Source organism: Ciconia boyciana, chromosome 2 (genome assembly GCF_034638445.1).
Source record: "Ciconia boyciana chromosome 2, ASM3463844v1, whole genome shotgun sequence".
In the NCBI taxonomy this organism is placed as follows: Eukaryota; Metazoa; Chordata; class Aves; order Ciconiiformes; family Ciconiidae; genus Ciconia; species Ciconia boyciana.
Genome location: NC_132935.1, coordinates 51,455,551 through 51,475,480, shown reverse-complemented (window position 1 = coordinate 51,475,480; position 19,930 = coordinate 51,455,551). Strand labels below are relative to the sequence as shown.

At 41.1% G+C, this 19,930-nt stretch overlaps 1 protein-coding gene across 11 annotated transcripts in view; it reads right to left on the bottom strand.

Moving 5' to 3' along the window:
- Positions 1 to 1,041: 1,041 nt before the first annotated feature.
- The window catches only part of ZNF521 (zinc finger protein 521), a 232,906-nt gene continuing 214,017 nt past the window's right edge, over positions 1,042 to 19,930 (bottom strand). For all 11 annotated transcript variants that reach the window (XM_072852595.1, XM_072852597.1, XM_072852598.1 and 8 more), the window contains one exon: positions 1,042 to 1,825. In XM_072852595.1, coding sequence (XP_072708696.1) covers positions 1,796 to 1,825 — 30 coding nt within the window. In that variant the 3' untranslated portion in view covers positions 1,042 to 1,795. The remainder of the gene's footprint in view (positions 1,826 to 19,930) is intronic.

Here is a 19,930-nt window from a genome sequence, read left to right as displayed (position 1 = left end):
CCTGGAATTTCTTTTTTGTATTTGGCAAAATATGCACAATATTCTCAAAGCTGGAGTTTTAAACATGACACATTTTTTCGTGGAATACTTGGTAACCAAAGACTTTCAGACTTTACTTCTTTCCTCTCCATCCTCCATCTGTGGAGAGTCAAAATACGACATTCAGCAAGCTGGAAATCACACTTTATATCTACCCTGACAGCAATAGGCAAGCAGCTCCAGCCATTTGGACTGTTGCGATGTGCAGCTCTTTAACTGCAGTATTTCAGCAACACTGGTTTCCATGGGATGAATCCAGTAATTCAAGCAATAGGGTAAGACACTAAAATAGCCGGCGAATGGTTTTTTGGTCCTCTTTCGCAGGTGAGCTGGAGTAGTGGGGGATACTGATAAGCAAGGAGAGCTTTTATCCCCTTCTTTCCTCTTCTTGAAATTGCAGGCAGTCAGGAACCAAAAGCTGTGAGGTCTTATGACAGCTCCCTCGGGGCCACGGTGCTAGTAGTGTGCACCACCTCCAATTCTGCTACCCATGTCAGAAGAGAGGGTGAGGAATGTGAGGTTAACAGTGCTACCGGCAGAGCTGCGGTGGCTCGCCGTTGTCAGTACTAGAGCCAACTCACTAAACAACATCACACTGAAATACACTGATAATTATACACAGAAGATGTGCGGTGACTCCTCTGGCAATGAACATGACAAGTGTACAGGTATGAAATTGTTGAGACTGCCAAATAAAACAAAGTAACAAACAAAACCAGAAAACAGTGAATATTACCCTCAAGCACACATTGCTTTGCAGTGGGCCAGCAGATCTGTTTCTACAGTTACATTTAGTTAAATGCCCAGCTCTGAGAACAGTAACTTTCTCTTACTGAGCAGTGTATAGGCCCTGATACAATGAGATTCCAGATCTTGGTGGTCCTTTAAGTACTACAGGAGCAGTAATAATAATGCTACTTTCAAAGGAAAAAGACAAGACACAAGCACGCTCACACATAATGGTAAACTGAATTTATTTCCTTTTGGAAAACAATTCCAGTAATCTCCAGGTTCAGACCGCAGAGTAAACATTAATAACAGTAACATACAGGTTAGTTCAACTGATTCAAGAATTTGGCCATGTGAAATCATTAAGGAAAGTCTTGAACACTCAAAGCTTCAAATGGTATCCAGAAAAAAAATTTCTTTGACAATCTACATAACAACTATTGCATATATGGTAATGCTATCTGTCATATCGCAAGGCTTACAAATATATATACGGGCCTTATTCAACTGTGGGTTCCTGCTCTGTGAGAAAGAGTCTCTTCATATTTTTTGCAAGAATCTTCAGCAATAAAAAATAGTCTTGGATTCATCCGTTTGTATACCAAAAGAGAGATTTCTAGACTGAAGTTTAAACGAAAGGAAGGCCAAACAGAGCTGTAACGGAACATAGCTATTACCTTCTCCCTCCTCCTTGAAAATGACACTTTTTCTTAAGCTATTTTTTTCCCCTCACACAGTATTATTATTATTTGTATCTTTCTTGAATAGGGCCCAAGTCCACTTGTCTTTATAAGACCATTTTAGTATCAGACAACATAATACATGTGCAACACTTTATATACAGGAAGTCTATCCGGTGCTCAAAAGTTCAAACACATGAACATCCAACAGTTTCGATAATACAAGTTTTATGGTACAATACAATGTTTCTGAATAATATACATTAACAATGAAAGTTTCGTGCAAAGAGTAAAACGTGTTCCCTTTTTGTGCCACAAAGAATTCTCTGGAAGAGACGGGCCTTGCACTAACTGCTGTGCTGGGTCATCGTATGATTCTGTAACAAAAAGAAAAGAAACAGCTTAGTCACAGGACAGGCATTTCTGTGCAAAAGAAAGATGCAAGAACAACTCTCCCAACCTATCTCGCAAAGTGGTGGACTGGAAAGAGAATATGTTTGACCCCTCCCTGTTTTAAAGCAGCCAGAAGAAGCATCGTTATCAAAGAGAGGAGTTTTCCCCAGCTGTTTCACACCGCTGTTCTTTCCATGTGCCACAAGAAGGGCAACGCACTCTCTCTAGGTAGGTTTGGGCTGACCTGCCCCAGTGAAACTGCATACCAGGTCAGCGGTTCTGGTGTCCACTTACATAGGGCTCATGGTTTATGCATTATGCAAATGAGAAGTGCATTTATTTGTCATAAAAGACCTTGCTGCCTACAAACCAAAAATATGCTAATTGGACTGTGCTTCCCAGACTGTGGCACAACTTCAAATGTTTTATTGCATTAAAACCTATTTCCCCCTAAACAGTATACACAGTATATTCTGCTAAGAGTCATTCTGTGCCGAGCAGTGAGCTCAAAGACCGATGAGAAAACAGGAGGGGCTGCCACAGCCCTTCCTTCGGTCACCAAAAACCACAGGTATTTTTCTGCAAGTGAATGCAGTGCCTTATGCGAGGTGACACAGCATGGACTTTGGAGCCTGAAATTCTCCTTTCCCATACAAGTAATCACCAAATCCAGCAGCAAACACAAGTTTCCCCCTCTTTCCTGCCACTGCCCCAATTGAGTCGACCACTTCTAGGGATGAGAGATGCTATTTCAATGCCTGCAGTGGCTCAGATCCTTCACAAGCATCGAGCTAAGGGCAAGGATCCAATCTAATATGTGTTAAGTCTTCTACAATGTACACTGGATCCACAGATAACTGGAAAAGGTCTGTTAATGCTACTTCTCAGACAACAGGGCAGCCACTGATTAGCGATGAATTTTCCCCCTAGTAATCTGGGCCAGATTTGGGCCAGTGACCCAGAGGGCAGGGGTGTCACGTCCCGTAATTTGCTCCCAGCACGTCCAGTCCCTTCACTCTGCTTTATTAAGTTAATCTGTCTTAAAACCCCTTTGGACCAACGCACTTCAGGATGAACCTGATCCCAAAAGACAGTCATCATTTTCAATGAAGTGAACATCTACTGAACCATACCCTCCAGAGCCACCCATGAAAACAGCCTTGGTGAAACAAATGTGAAATACAGCGTGACTGCAGGCCAGCCTGATAGTTCTCCCTCCTTTCCTCCTTCTCTCTTCCTAAACTGTGCACGCACACAAACAATAGTTCATGGGACATTTGGCAAGGAAAGGATCTTACAGTTAGACTGAGGAATTTTTAATGTAGTGCCATTCTCAAGATTAAAGGAAAATGACCCAGTGACACTTAAAGATGCAATTTCCAGATGTGAATACAAAATTATTTAATGCTGATGGCAGGAATTCCAGACTGTCCAAGGCCAGAGAGTGTTAAAAAAATACACTCTATCACTTGATTTCATCTAGCTTCTTATCCTTCCCATAAAATCATTTGAAAATGCTGTAAAGCAGTAACAATAGCTGCAGACTAAAATGTTGGCTGGTCACAGGTAATGGGCTCTGACTTTAAACCACAAAAGCAAGGAAATTAAGAGTTAAGTCTGACAGTCAGCCCTTTCGTCATCCTGTTGTGTCCATTTATTGCAGCACTTACAGCATAACACCACAGGCTTATTGGAGACCCTGCAGTACCTGGAAACAACAGGACAAGTTAAATATGGGGTGGCAGACTGAATTCTGATTTTTTCTCTGCTTCTGAGTAGGTCAAGTCATATACCAGTTGTTACATTGCAGAGAGATATTTGGGGGGGTCTTTTGTTTCTAATCTACTGAGAGCAAGCATGTCAGTCATGCCTGTTTTGTTTTTTTTTTTCACTAAGTGAAAGATGCATAATCAGTTTGGGGCTGGATGAACAATTACATATGATGCAGTTAAAAGGTGTTTTAGAAGTGTAGCTGTAACTCTGGCTGCAATGACATTTTTGATTAAAAAATAAAAAGGCCCAAATATGAAGGAGACAAAACAAAACACGGCATAAGGACTACTTGCCCCTGCTCTCAGTGTCCCTGACTCCCATGCCCTGGTGAAAAATGAGATTCTCTAGACATAATGAAGAGATAATAGAAGAAAACAAGTGTTGCGGAGAAAAAAAAGACAGGGCAGGATACGAATGTTAGAAAATGCTTTGAGCAGTTTAGGCCTTAAAAAGGCCTCTATACTTATTGTAAACAGTCAAAACAAAACACGGTTTCCAAAGTAATTAAGGCTCTCCAAACATGAGGGAGTAGGGAGAAACACCTATTTGGCTAAGTGGCAAAAAAATACAAAGCGGAAGCAGTTCAGAAACATAACATTGACAAGACAAGCAGGCGAAGGATGGGAGGAGAGAGATAAGAAAAGGAGGAAAATTCTGTAATCCCACAGAGAGCCATATTCCACTCCACCAAAAGCCATCTATTGGAGACCCCATGTCTAAGTGACTGAAAATTGCAAACATTAATCCCAGTTATGAACTGTTGTTGTTTTTATGAGGGGTGTTGTGTTTAAAAATTTAGGGCAAAAATTCTCCTCCATTATCCACACAGCAGATCTCGACTCTGATAGTCTCTTTGCCTTGTGTGCAGCGAGCTCCCCGCCCCTCCGGCAGTGGGAGTTCAGGCAGGCGGGGAAAGCAGAATTTGGAGCTCCCGCCGGCAGAGACACGGCAGGGACACGGGAGTGCGGTACACCCAGGGAGAGCACAATATTACAGTCGAGATCCCCTGTGTGGCTCGGAGAGCACACTGCCCTTCACTAAAGACACACTACACAAGCTTGAAACACGCCTCCTCTGGAAACTTCAAACTAGTTTGCCTGAGTTCGGAGCAATTAGTATGTCCACTTGCCAAAGAGAAGTCATTTAACTAAGTAAAGGAGATATCATATGCTCCCCTTCTTTGCCTCCCCCAAATTTGATTGCACATAAACCCATCTGTTTAATTGTGAGGTAGTCTCCCTACGAAGCAAAAATTTCGATTTCCTACTTACGCCTGGAAAGGGAAAAATATTTTTTCTTAACGTAATCTTTCCTGGACTTCAGCAATAGCTATGTTAACATTTCCAAGAGCTGTGATTTCATGAGGAGAAACTAGTTTGCAAACACAAACGCCAGCTTTGCATGCACAAAATGGAGGAACAGTGAAGCAGGAGGTCTGTGTGTCACTGCATTTGTTACCGCATTAGACACAAACCCAGCCAGGAAAACTGTCCTACATCCCCAGTTTCTCTGTCTCGGTATTATTTGGAAAGCAGCTATATTACCTGGGAAAACCTGAATTCAATCTATTTCACAAGCAAAATAAACACTTAAAATGTATTTGCTCTGTTCCTAGAGATAATTATTTTTGTTAGCAGACCCCAGAATCCCAACTGTTACGTGAACTGCTATAAAATTACATGCCACCACTTTTCTGGATGAAAATGCTTTGAGATATCCCTCTTGTTACTGCTAAGGAGTTAAAAACGTGCACAGATTTCACTGTAATACTGGGTGGAAGAATCTCCTCTGCAAAAAAAATATAAAAAGGTTTATTTGCAGAAATGCCCAAGACAAAAGAGGTAATAATACTTTTTGTTGTTTGGTATACGTCTTTGTGTTTCAGATAGAACGAGAGAAGTATTAGCTAGCAAAAAGTTCCTGCCCACAGCATCAAAATTAACGATGAAAACAACATCCACAGATAGCCACAGACTCACTAGACCATTAGAATCTTTAATGTGAACTGCGGTTGCATTCAATTTAAATGGGACTTCTGTTTTTTATGACTAGATTAAACAAGATATGGTTGTACCTGACAAACAGTGCAAAGAGGGTACATGTGAAGAAATAGAAAGATGAAATGTAGACACATTATTTCAACAGATGGTAACAGTACCACAGCAGCATGTCATTTTTTCCTTAGTTCAAGAACACAAACATAAGTAATCAGTCATCACTGATTAAGTAATTATGGTACCCTACATGTTATCACTTATCTGGAATCCTTTATCTGTGTACATTATGGATCGTCTTGTATTTTTTTGCATTAAAAAAAAAAAATGCACCCCACCGCGCTGCAATACAGTTCCAGGTTGTAAAACAGAACTCTACATTACTATCAACCTTTAAGCGCTACATTTTTTTTTAACAAAAGCAATTGGTTTCCAACAGGCTGGATAATAAGTCTTTTGACCTGCATTCTTCTCTGACCCATTAAGGTCACCCCTGTGCTCGGGCATATAGCTGACTTAGGAAATGCCTGCAAGTCCTGCATTTCATCTCCTGCCCACTCAAAATAAAGCTTTCTTTAAATGTGTCTGTACGGGTCCCTGAAGACCAGGGAGGCATCCCTGTAGTGGGCAATGGAGGGACAGAAGCTTCTGCCTTTATTAATGAATGCAGACCATTATGAGTCTGGCTGGCTCCTGCACTGTTCCCAGAAGCATATACTGTACGTGACTTAAAATGCTAGAATATTGACACAAAGCGAGCTGGGCACCCCTAAGGAAAATTACTCCTTGGATATAATGTAGGCTCGTAACAGCTATTAGAGTACAAAATAAAACCCTCCGGGATCAAACTGACATATACCGCATTCTACCTACTCCTCAAACATTAGAAGAATTTCTTTGTGAAGGCATTCTCAAGGACAGCATTAAACTGACTTTTGTAGCAATCTGCAACAGCTTTTTGGCTTACAGCTTTTAGTACTAAATCTCTAGTTTGAATCAATATAAGTACTATATCTTCCACATTAATCAATACATTTGGTTCAATACACGTTCTATTAAATTATACTTTCTAATCAAGATTTTCTGCTTCTCTTCCCTTCTTTTTATTCCAACTTCTTACCCTGTACCATACTTTTCAAACTGTCTGCAGCTAACAAGAGGATGTTGGATTTTCCAGAAGCGATGGGGAAGAAAGAAAGGCTGGTGGAAAAGGCAAGACGAGCAAAACCTTAAGTGCAGCGGTAATGACAAATCAAAAATGCAGTTTCACAGTGTCAACATGGTTTCCAGAACTTTGGTCTGATGCTTCGTTACTTAACTGGTTGTCATGATATAAGACCTCTCACACAGAAAGCTCGGCATTGGGAACCGCTGAAATACTGCATTGTGCAGAAAGGAGTGTGGCGCAGGAGGGAAGAGGGGTATTAAGCGGTAACACCAAAAACAAATAAATGAAACTTATTCAGACATAACTATAAGAAAAATCTCAGTAAATGTTGATTTTTATACCCTTTCTTCAAACTTGTGCTGCTTCAGTACTGCAGCACAGAGTTTCTGTCAAAGCCCCATTATATTGTGGCAGGGTTCTTTCCTGGTAAACTGTAGTATGATTATACCCAAGACTAAATTGATGAGATATTTAGATTTGTGAGATACTAAGATTAAATACATACTATAAATTAAGATGTAAAAAGAAATTATTTAGTCCAGGTCTTCAGGGATATTTGAAACATTTGGATAGAAGATGTCTTCAGCAATCTGAGTGATGTACGCAGTTACAGTAAATGACTTTTCCACACCTGTGTTAGGTTTGGTGGAATGTGATTATTCTTCATAAGCAGAGAATACGAAATGTAATGTCAAAATGATAAACATGTATATTGCAGGCATTTGCCACTGTCTTACAGATGAGAAACACTGCACTGATGTCCCTGGTTTACAGTCAGTTTCTCTTTTTCTTGTCTCCATATAATCACTGTGAACCTGCAGAGAAACTGTTGCATTTTCTTTTGACATTTAACATCATCTTACTCAGCTCACAATAGCATAATACTTTCTAGATGACATTGTGTCACCATTAAAGAAAAAGGTGAAATAGCATAATAAAAGAGAAGAACAAGAATTCATAGAATTTAAAGACAGAAAAGGCCCATTAGGGCGTTTTCTCCACCCATCTTGCCAGTGTTGGATTATTGCCTATAGTGTAATTTCAAGTGTTTTGCCCAGTCCAATTTTAATTAGAGCTTCCAATGCTCCTCTTGGGAGGCTATTTCACAGCTTCACAGACCTCAGGGTTAGGATTTTTTTTCCTGATGTTCATCCCAGGAGAGGAAGAGGCTCAGCCAGCCCCTAATCACACATGAAACCAAATCTGCATAGTCAGGAGCTGGTTTCAGTAGAATATCTGGGCCATTTCAAAGTGTCTGAAAGCAGTAAACTTGCTTTCAATGCCCCAAAACATTAAGGCCCTGGCTCCACTGCTGCTGCAAGCAATTAAGAAGATTCTGTTACATGGGCTTCTCAGGCTCAGTTGCTATACAGGTAAAAATGTAGTATAGGTGGGATTTGTGTTCCCACAGTAAGGGTAACCACTTCCACAGTACACCTCCACCAACTGAGTTAACTGAAGGTTAGGGACATATCTAGGTCCATTCTATGCTATAATCCTTAATTGTACTGACAGAGCATCTATGAGCACTTGGATTGTAAACATTTCCATGTTTTTCACATAGATGAAATACAAAGAGCAACTTCAGTTGAAGCTCATCAACAGGATGATGTGACCATAGATTATTTTCCCTCCCAGGTCCCTCCCCTCCTTTCATAAAACACAAACTACAAGAAATTACCTTAACTGTTATATCTGAAATCATGGAACTAACAAATGGTTCTGTTGTGTTTCATCCCAGGAATTACAATGCTTCTGACACAAACATGAACATATGTTCAGATTTCAATGGTCACACTTATCCTGAGTGAATGAGGGAGCTGGAAAGGAGATGATGTCTGATAGTTTTTGATAGGTGAAAAGTAGGAAGCCAAATGGAGACTTTGGAGTTCTGGAGTGAACAGAAAAAGTTCCAGGCAAGGTGTCCCTGCCACTAGCATCTCCAGTATTGCAGTGAATTTTTAAATGCACTAAAGTAGGCATGGAGTTTCACCCAGGCCAAGTTTGATCACCAGCATAGACCTAACAAAATACAATCTCTGAAACCTGAGATTCCCAAGGAAATAAGCATTTGATCTGAACTAAACAGAGCTATTTCCACAACAAAGAAGGGGCCAAATCCCAAGAGAATCTGTGTTCCCATAAATACCACTTATGTGTGGTGAGTTGATGTCTACCAGCCTTTGAGAATCAGGTCTGTTCTCAGACATGATGGCCAATTAAATGGTCATCTTAGGTCATGACTGACCACTGTTGACAACGATAATTTAGGGAAGTCTACACTGAATTGCAGTTATTCATATAAATTAGTTCACCTAAGCTATGTGATTTGATATTATATTAATGTCTCTGAAATGGCATGACTGCTAATCAGATCGCACTCTTAATTATACCTATGTAAAACTCTCAGTATTCTGGTTCTTCCAAGAATTTCCAGTTAGGCCAGAGAAAACCAAACCATAAAAAGATCTTTGACTGGATAGCATGTTCTCAGAGATGCAAACTGAAAATTAAAAACAAAAACAAAACAAAAACCCCCCTGATACCTATTTTTCTTCAGAGACTTCCAGTAAGTAAAATGTCAATGATTCCTCTTTGTATTCATTATTGTATGTGGGTACATATATCACAGATTTGCTGTATGGAAAAAAATGACATATATTCTTAGGTACAGCAAGTAAGACCTTCATCATTGTCACCAGAAGAGAACAGACACAAACACAGGTGTCTGTTCACCATCCTTGCACCTTCCTCATTATGAACATTGGCAGGGGCTCCTGGTTAAGCCTCTGACATAAATCAGAGTAGCTCCAAGGCTGTTTTAACCTATGGTGCCAGGTAATAGCCTTCCATAAGCTTTCCTTGCCCTGTTTGGTGATTATTGAAATGCAATGGAACTTACAACAACCTCTTCCATTCCAGGCAAGGTGTGTCTGGATGCAGAGGCAAGGTGCAAGGTGCATGTATTACCCCCATAAATGATAAGATGGTGGTGATGAGGAGAGAGGGCAATGGTTAGGACATGTTCACAGCAATTCATTGAAACTGGGAAACCTTCCCGTTCTTTTATGCTGCAAAGGAGCTGTACTGCTAATCAGAATCCAGGCCTAAGTCTTGTTTGTAGAAAAACAAGGCTTTTGTGATACTGCAAATGTTTGAAATTAGTACACAAACATCCTTCCCCAATAAGAAAATTGTTCACTAAGTGGGCATAAAAGTTTAAACAAAAAAGGCAAAAGGAGGCACTTCTGAGGAAATATCTCAAAAGTCTTACTCCTTTAGAATATGGTGATGATTACCCTGGTGTAACTTAAGAGAAACTCCTCTGAAATCAAGGGAGTTTCAAGACAGGGACAAGTAAGAACAGGGCCAGGCCTGTAGAGTTTAAAACAAAGTGAATATTGCTCACATACTGATTGATTCTTGCACACCTTCTGCAGAGGCCACAGCCAGAAGTCTCTTCACCATGTCAGACACAGCCAGGCAAAGAGCAAGCAGAAAGCAAAGCTGAACAAATCCAGGTTTATCTGCCGCTATTGTACAACAGAGTAACAGGGGACAACAAGCTTTGGTAGGCAATACTGCCTAATAAGATATTCAGGGATTAAGTCAGTGTTTTACAAACACATGTGTTCATGGGCTAGTTGTTGCTCTGCTTTGATTTTTTTTCTTTGTTATGTTTAATTTATCATGCTGGTGCTTTCTAAACTACAACATCTGTAAACACGTTTAAGTTTGACCTCCCTCCCATTGTACATCCACGAGCAGCACTCCTACTTTGTGCTCTAATTTTAGATACTTTACAGACAAATAAATCGGGGGGGGGGAGAAAGGTAAAAAACCCAAACAACAAAACCAAAACCCCTTGTCTGACAATATGTGTTAATCTTATGTGAATACAAATTTGCCTAGCTGGGAGCAAGGAACTGACTCCTGGAACTGGAGCTATGCTATGTACAGATTCCTTTATAGGTCAAACCCAATTAAACAAACTACTACTAAATATTTAACAGCTCAGTGCAGTAATTAGTGACAAATAATGGAAGCTTAAATTGATAATTGCACAGGAATGTCCTGTTGGAAACATTACATGTTTCTTGCTCCTCCTGTTTCTCTCATACTCGCTGAATCCTGATAGGTCTTTTCAGGGATTAAACTGACAGATTAATCTGGATTTGACACACACATATTTGGTCTGCAATAAAGTTTTCTATGAATTGTGAGAAGGAACCTTCCAAGTGGAACTTCTTATCAAATTTCCATTCTGGGCTCTCTGATTTAAAGCAGAGTAACTGCTAGATCATGAATTGATTTCAAATCTTAAACCAACCGGCAGGTCCAGAATTTAAGCTCCTGTCCATAGGATTCAAAAGGTCACCCAATTAAAATGGGGAAGCACACAGAGCTGTGATTTATATGCAAAGGGCAACCTTTAAAACAATGACCCTTTCCAGTTTTCCACAGGTGCATGTACAAGACTTCCGTTGAACAAAATTACAAGTGAAATTACAAGTTTCTTGATACAGCCTGAAAGAAAAGCGCTGTAACTTGTCTGCACTCTTATTATACAGACAGACGCATCCCACACTTGTATCGATTACCGAGTTCACCTCCCTGCCTCGTGACATAACGCTGGGCATTGTGCTTATCAGGTGACAAAGGGACAGCCTGGAATTTGGATTCCCTGCACATTGCCAGCCGGTGCATGGGGCCTTGTACAACAGCACTCAGCACATTGGAGGTTATGGATCAGCCCGAGTTTAACTCAAAGTGACTAACACCGTTTTCGCTCAGCTAAAAGCAAATCCTGAACTAGCCCAGTTTTTAAATCACCAAACCTGCCTTCTGTACATGGAATCATATCTTGTAGTTATCCAGCTAGTAAGCGTACATACACCCAGTTAAGACAATGTGTAAGTGGACTGATGCGTATTTTGGATCCCGAGATCAGGAACACAAGTGAAAATATGTCCCCTCGTTCATGGCATGTCAGTTTTAAAATGTGTAGGAAAGAAAAGGAAAAACTATGGAGTTCTGCTAGCTCTCCTCCTCTTCTGAATGCCCCAAAATCTGTTGCACGTTGGTGCATCTTCTTCCTTCAAGACAGTTTGCAAGGAAAGCCAGATTGAGCAGATTTGATGGTAACAGTCAAAGATTTCTGAGCTGATAAGCAGAGGGCCCCACCAGTCGCTCTCTGACTTCCTTCACAACTGGTTACTGTGCCAGCCCATCTTGGACATCATATAGTCCTTATTCCTATAGCTCTTCAAACAAGGAATAGTGGGAACTGGGACAGTGCTTATGTGGCAGGCTTGGAGTGTGTGTGAATTACAAATCTACTTGTGAAAAAGAACATAAGGATGATTTTTATCCCTTCATAGCTGGTAACTAGTTAGACAGTTAAGAACCCTATGCTGAAATGTTGTGTTCTTATAGCAACCTCATTTGCGTTCCCACCTTTTCAGTCCAAGAAACTCCATGTTGTAAAGGTGACTTTTAGAGAGACCAGAATGCTATTTTGCCCTTTATAACGAAGTCACTACCTCTCTAAATTTTGTAAGGACACACACTGTAAATCAATAAATCTGAGTGTTTACTGACATGTGGTACCAGGATAATAAAATTTTATGTTTGTCATTGTGGTTGTTGGTTGCAAAATGCAGAAGTCTGGATTTTCTATTGTCTTCTGTTTTGTTGTCATTTGCATTTGTGTAAAAGAAGTGTGAAATGTGACCACAACTAAATGGGAGGAATTTTACTCTCACTTTCTGCTGTTTTCAGAATAAAAAAGGGGTCCTATAACCCCTTACCTATAAAAGGGGTAAGACAGTGAAGTCCAACTCCTACATTTCAATACTCCCCCCCCCCCCCCCGCCCCAAGAAGTACTATACAAAGAAGCATCCTTTTATGCCTTTTTCCTTCCTCCTCGTGAGGGAAGAAGTATACTCCTACCAAATGTCATCCTTTGAGGTTGGTCATTCTGGTTCCTGTCACACAGCTGGCCAGTGACATGTTGCAAGTGAGACATGTCGTTAGATCCTGCCTTGACCCTATACTGACAGTTGAAGAAATGCCCCCCCTCACCTCTGGGTTTGGCTTGTGATGCCGTGGTATTCCTGTCTCCTAGGCTATCTCCTGCTAGGGGATCCAGCCTCCTGCAGCTGCCGCTTTCACCCCTTGTTGCCCGTTAGGACTGGTTTTTAGTGTGGCAATCTTCTGATCAAGTGAAAAGAATCACGTTTAGGAGGAATGTAACTGGAGACAACACTTACGCTCATTTGCTGTCTATGTTTAGTGCCAAGGTGTGTGAAATACAGAAGTTTAATTCCTTTACAAAAAGATGTGCTGTAGCTATGGTGAGGCTAATCTATAACCCTCTCAGTCTTATATAATTTGCTACTCCAAGTTAATTTTAATTCATTACATAAAACCCATCTAATTAAAATAACTCTTTAAAGTGAAGTAGTAGCTTGATCCCAGAAAAAAAAGGCAGAATCTTCACTATTGGAGGGTGATTCATAACACAGCGCACACTTATATAAATTCAAAGGTAAGCTACAAACAGGTACCCACAGCAACAGTGCCATGCATAAAGGGGCAGACAACAGGAGGCCTGCTTTCTAATCAGTCCTCAAAGGAACCTGACACACAGAAGTGGCACTTATTCTAATTTAAAGCTCTCACAGTTACTTTACCTTGGCAAAATTTATAAACTAATAACTTAGTAAACAGACTGGCACTCCAAACAGAAAAACAAAACCAACATAACAGTTCAGGCCCACAGAGAAAGCAGCTTTCCCAGAAAGGCACTGTCTTCAACAATGAGATAAAACATTTGTTTGGGGGCTACTCTTACAGTCCCTGATGTTCACTAACAGTTTTGTACCATACCATTAGCACCAGCAAGATCTGTACTGTCACTTCACTGTGGTCTATAGCCTACTGTCCCCGCAAATCTTTTCAGCATCTTAAGGCATTTTACACACCTGTATATTTGTGTTCTGGTCAGCTCAACCAAAGAAATACTTCTGGATTTGAAAGAGCCTGCTCTGGGGATATGGCTTTCCCTTAAAATGTCATTAAATTGTCAGGGCAATCTGCTTTCAAAATGTCAGTTTAAAAACTTATTTAATATTTGCAATTAAAGCTCACATTCTTTCTCATCTCTATCATTTTCGCTTCTCAGTAACTGTTAAAAATTACAAAAAGTATACTGTTCTCCATTTACATACATGAAGGAAAAAAAGGAAACCAGAAAGCAGTAAGGGCTAAGCAGAAAATCTCTGTAATACGTGCAGCACAGTATTGGAATTTTTTTTTGTTATATCCTAAAACACACCACTTTGTAGAAAGTTTCTTTTCAAATCAAAGCAATACTACAGTAAAACAACTGCAGGCAAAATTTCTAAGACACAATGCAGTTTGTGTCAGAACGCTCATCACTTCAGGCTGACCTGTCAAACTATCTTGGGGAACATGGTAAAAAGGCAAATCTGCAAGTTGGTAAGAAACTTCTGAATGATAAAAGTATGCGTTGCTCACAAACCACAGAACGCTGTGCCGTGTTAACCGAGCTGTACTGATGCTTACAGCAGATGTCCATCGCTTCCTACTGCTTATAGGCACACCTGCTCAGGCTGTGCTCCTAAGACCACTGAGAGGGAGCCAACATTTTGAAGCTCTAACAGAAGAAAACAAATAAAAAATTTGTGCTCAGATGAGTGATGTGGAATAGAGAGCAGAATTTAGTACTATACAGAGATACCTGCTATCAGCAATACAGTTATGTTGTAAATTCGATACGGGTGAAGTCAGCAAGATGACATTTTTGAACCTTGGTAGGCAATTTCTGGCACCTACATTTTCAGGAGATTCTCAGCACCTTGCAGAATCTGACACCCGCACCCAACCCACTTCCTTAGGGGACCCAGTATGGTCTCAAGGTGCCTCTTTTTAGGCATCAGGGATTAACATTTTGGCCACAGGGCTTTTCCAGAAACTAACACAGTTGTCAAGACAGTCTGCAGAACTCACCAGAGAATCATTTCTAAGGGCTTTTGAAATTACTTTTCATAGATATATTTCTCTATTAATTTCTGCACAACAGTCCGCAATCTGCAGAGACTTACCATTCTCTGCTAAATTGTGTACATTTTCAGACTAATTCCTATACAACCACTGTGTATTTTTGTAAATCCATGCGGCCTAAACATTCAAATCTTGGGCCACCACAGTCCTCAGTGCACGTTAGAGCATTCATAAGGCTGCCCGAACTTATACCAGCTCGTAATAGCCCCCACGGGATTGTTATATCAATTAGAAATCCCTGGAATTCATTGCAGTCTGAGACACGCCTGTGAGGACCAAAAGGGAGTGATACAGAACCAGCTAGCAAAATAAACAGGAATTGCTGCGTACTACGGGAATCCTTGGCTGTCTGACTAAGGTACCTTTTATACTGGCAGGGGATGCAAATTGGAGCCTGAGGATCTGCACTTTCATTTTCAAAGCACTTTGCAAACATCAACCATTTCACCTTCACACCATTGCTGGGAGGGAAGTAAATATGTACAGTTCCAGCATCCTCTGTTTTCTGGAGGTGCAAAGAAGCACAGGGCATTTTTACAGGCACAGTCTGTGTTCACACACAAAAGAGAGCTTTTGACAACCTCTTCCTTCGTGGGCAAATGAGTTTCCCAAGGCCACTGAGGAAACTGGTGGCAGAACAGAGGTTACTGGAGAGATCCAGCCCGGTGCTAAGTCTACCCTGCCTCCCCTGCAACACACTGAAGCAACTTGCTGAATTCCAGCCGTACGCTGCTTTGCTGTAGAGGACAGATTACTGCATGTCATCCTCTATAATCTCTCCTCTAAGAGGGATTCTACACACTTCCCGCGGACCCCCCCCTTTTCTTCCCCCCACAAATGGTGGCAAGGTTAGACACAAGTTGTTTTCTCAAGCCTGAGATTAAAAATGGCTCTGTGTTTTGCTAAGCATTCCTCTGAAGCATGGGCAGCGCGTGCATGTGTGTCTGAAAACGACCCCAATGAAAGGAAGGAATGAGAGATGCTAAACAATGCTGCGCAAAGTTGCAGACTGTTCGGCTACAGGCCAGAAAATGAATCCAATTTTTCATTCTGTCATTATAAATATTTCAGTGCAAATGGTACTGATTTTCTGCAACTGTGGTTAAGCAAAGGGCCTCCGAGTGAACATTTAAGGAAAAAAAAAAAAAAGGAAAAGAAGAAGAAGAGGGAAGGGGGAAAAAAAGAAAGACAAAGAAGAGGGAGGGGGGGAAATTAAGGTTAGCAAGCAATTAATTTCAAACTTTCGCTGTAAAAGATTCTGGGAAAAATTCTACAGTGATGCAGCGTGTGACTCAAAGAAGGAGGAAAAAAAACATTTACTCTGCTCTTCTTCTGACAGTTTCTCATAAAATATCTGCAGTCCATCTATCTTTTAGTACTCCAGGCTCCTCTGGAGAGCAGAAAATAGTAGTTTAAAGCTCACTTCAGTGCCAGTCTGCGGGAGATTGCTTTCCACAGGACCCCTGCTGATGGAGGCCTAGGGGAAGAGGCCCAGGAGTTATTCAATCAGTCCAAGGCTCTGGGGCGGCCGGGGCTCCTTTGAGGGCTGATTATAAAGCTGCCCTCCTGTTGCCTGCCTCCGAACAGAACGAAATGAGCAGCCTCTTGCTGAGCAGATTCTGCAAGAAGGAATTTCACCTGTCATGGAGTTTGTCAGAATTTCAGGATTTATCTTGGTGCAAAATTAATAAAATACCAACTAGGATTTCAGTCTGACTACTCAGCTGTGTCATCTCAAAGTGATCTTTCACCTAAGAAAACCTGGACACAGAGCTACTGAAGTCATTCTTGCCCTACTTTTGCTCGGGTGCTTTGGCAGGATGCTATGACTGAATAACAAAACGATTAGAGCTGGATTTCCTGACAATTACATCCAACGTCAAGCACTGGGTGGGTGCTACCGTCCTAACGCGTGACCTTCCACCTTACTTCTGTGGTTCCTAAATCTCCCTGGAATAAGCTAGGAATCTGAAATAGAAAAAGATCATTTCTGCAGTTTATAACCTAGCAGGTCCCTTATGGCAGCACATCTGTTAAGTCCATACACTGGTATTCCAGGTCTGGATTTGATTTATAAGTTTTAAAGGAATACAAACAACAGACTACATAAGATTACATTCAGTGAAACACTGCAAATTAATATTGCTGTGACAGTCAAGTACATGGTCTTTTAACCATATTCTGAGTCTAATATTGCGGTAAGGTGCCAGGTTGATAAAGCATCATCTCAAACCTCTGTGAACTGAGTTCAGTTCTTTTGAAGCTAGACAGTCTCACCGGTCTTCTGACAGTACCTTACAGCAATAATAATAATAAAAAATCTTTGTACACTACCTATTTAAGTAAGGTTGTGCTAGCTTATAGCACTTGGTCACATTAATTTCAAGTCTCAGGTAGCATAGAAGCAATTAACTTGCAGCCTGCAAGAGAGCTTTTCAGCTAAAAGAGGAGATCAACTTATAGAAAATGAAACAGCTGTCAGCTAAGCCAGCTGATGGGTAAATAAATATTATTCAATTTACAATGCTGTTGATTCAGATCTTGACATGGAGAAACAGAGATCCACTGTACCAAGAAACAGCAAAATATGCCCAGATTGGGAACAAAGATGCATTTGCCATTAATAGCTCTTACCCTACATTGTGGCAATTTCTGTAGGCTGTTCAAAGCTGTTTGCTTTTTGAAGTAACAAATCTACCTTCCCGTCTATTTGCTCGTCAGCATTTTCTAAGGAGAGCTTAAAACAAATGGTAACATATCCCTTTCCTACCTCCTCACCCTTTAAATGACAATTCAACATTAATACACATCATAAAGCCACCTTTACCAGGCAGTAGTAGTCTGACAGTTTTAACACCAAGAGATCTCACAGTAAAGAGAGAGAGAGAAAGCACGCAAGTGAATGCACAGATGGTGGGAGGGGACACAGGGTGCTCTCAGCAGGCTACAGTAGAGATGCATTAACTCCACAGAGGGATAAGGGCTTCCCACCAGTACAGTCATGAATTATAACTGAGCATGGGAGTGAGTTCTTAGTGCCTGTCTCACAGCAAATATACTGTTCCATTTTCCTGCACAATCACCTTTCACCTTTACAAACGCAAAGCAAAGCAAAATGCACCACTAATATTTAACAATATCACAGGTTCTTTATATTACATAGCACACATCTATACACACAAAGTATGGGGGGGAAGCAGAGTATTCACTGACACAGAGCATCTATCCCCAAGCAGATTTCCACACCCGTGATCAGTGCCTGTGTCTAGCGATTCTGCTGCAAAATGAGACTATAACAATACAGATAAACAACTAAAGCTGCATGTAGAAATGTGTGTAACTCAGCAGTACGGGTTGGTGAGAACTGAATCATCTCTTTCTCTCTTCCCTTGTTAACAGGGTGGAGGACACTCAATTTCAGTTTTGAACATGAAGCTCAACTAAAAAAAATAATCATGAGAGCCTGCAAAAAACCCACTCTTTTTCCACTCAAAATCGTATTTCAGCCTCAGTTTGATCAAGGCATGGTGATCCTGACCCCAATAACAGGTAGAAAAGCTAAACCTAAAAGCTGTTCCTCCTGGTTGGGGTTTTGTAATGAACAGCTCCAGTTGTGTAGCCATCTGCATCTGAGTCTTTTTGACTAATGTTTTAATGGAGCAATGTAATGATGCTCTTTTTTTTTTAAAAAAAAAAGAGAGAAAGAAAAGAAAGAAAAAAGAAGATAAAGAAGGAAAGTCACTGCTTTCGAGCCAAGATTGCTGTTTACTGGAGTTTCCTGGATGTGTCTCTTTATGAATCACTGACCACACCTTGTTTTCACAAACTATCTGCACCTCCTCCCTAGGGGAATTCAACCCCTCCCAACTTTCCTCCTACTCAATGAACCTATCAATGGAGAAAACTTGTTATTTTAGGCAGCTGAAAATTTGACCAATTTTAAAGGATTCATTTACCATGCCTTTCACTTTCGTTTAAATCCTCAGTGTTCCTGTTCTAAATGACAGCACCGCAAGCACTGCTTTTAAGCACTATTCATCTTGCCTACCACATCTCAGCCTTCCACACAGAGGGCTGCTCGCTCTCCAACAATGGAGCCTTACTCCTTTATAGCTTGAGGGCAGAGACTGTTACTAGCTGTAGACTTGCTGCAAATATCACAATAAAGGATACAAATGTGAATTTCTCTTAAAATACGGGTTCAGCTCTGGAGGCACCTTGCTTTAGAAAACTCTGTCAAGAGCAAACAATATATCTTTCTCCAAAATGCACAGCAGCCACCCAGTTGAAACAGCTTCTCCAAATGATCTAATGTGTCAATGGAATTAGGATGGTTGCAAATTTTATACTTTTCTCCACTTTGGGTCTCTAATCGATATTTTAGCTTCCTTCACACTTAATATATTCAATCTTGGTTTGGCTGCATGTATTGTGGAACATTAAAAAAACAAAAAACAAACATCCCCCCTCTCTCCAAATCCCTGGAGCTTGAGGAGATGCAGGGCTACCGAGCTAAGCTCTGTGATGGAAGAAGGTAGGGTTCAGACTACAGATCTTAAGAGGTGGCAGGTTTGCTGCTACCGAGCCCGTCTACCTATGCTTTGGTACACTGAAACCATGGAGGGGTGACGATGCTGGGGTATACGGGGGCCACAGCAAGCTTCTGCCAGTGCTGTGGAGGGAAGAGGGGGCAGATCTTGAGCAGCAAACTTTCAGTGATAGTGTTGTGCCATCACTCGTTGGGAAACTGCAGGACCAGTGAAGAGTGGAGCCAGGAATGAAGAGCTTATTCATGGGGATGGAGTAAGGGGGGCCAGCAGCGGGGTGGGGGGAAGGGAGGCAGATTTGCAGAACTGGCCATGAAGCTCTTCAGTACACCATAGCTGGATGCTTCATAAAGTCACACTGATGGCAGTCCCGGAGATGGCCATCTGTTGTCAGCTCTGGGCCAGATGAAAGATAATATAACGGCAGCTACTGGTAGCTAACAGCAGGGCAGTTGTAGGAAGGAATGCGTCCTAGAATGAAGAAGTGGTGCTTCCTGTTTAGCACAGAAAATCAGTCA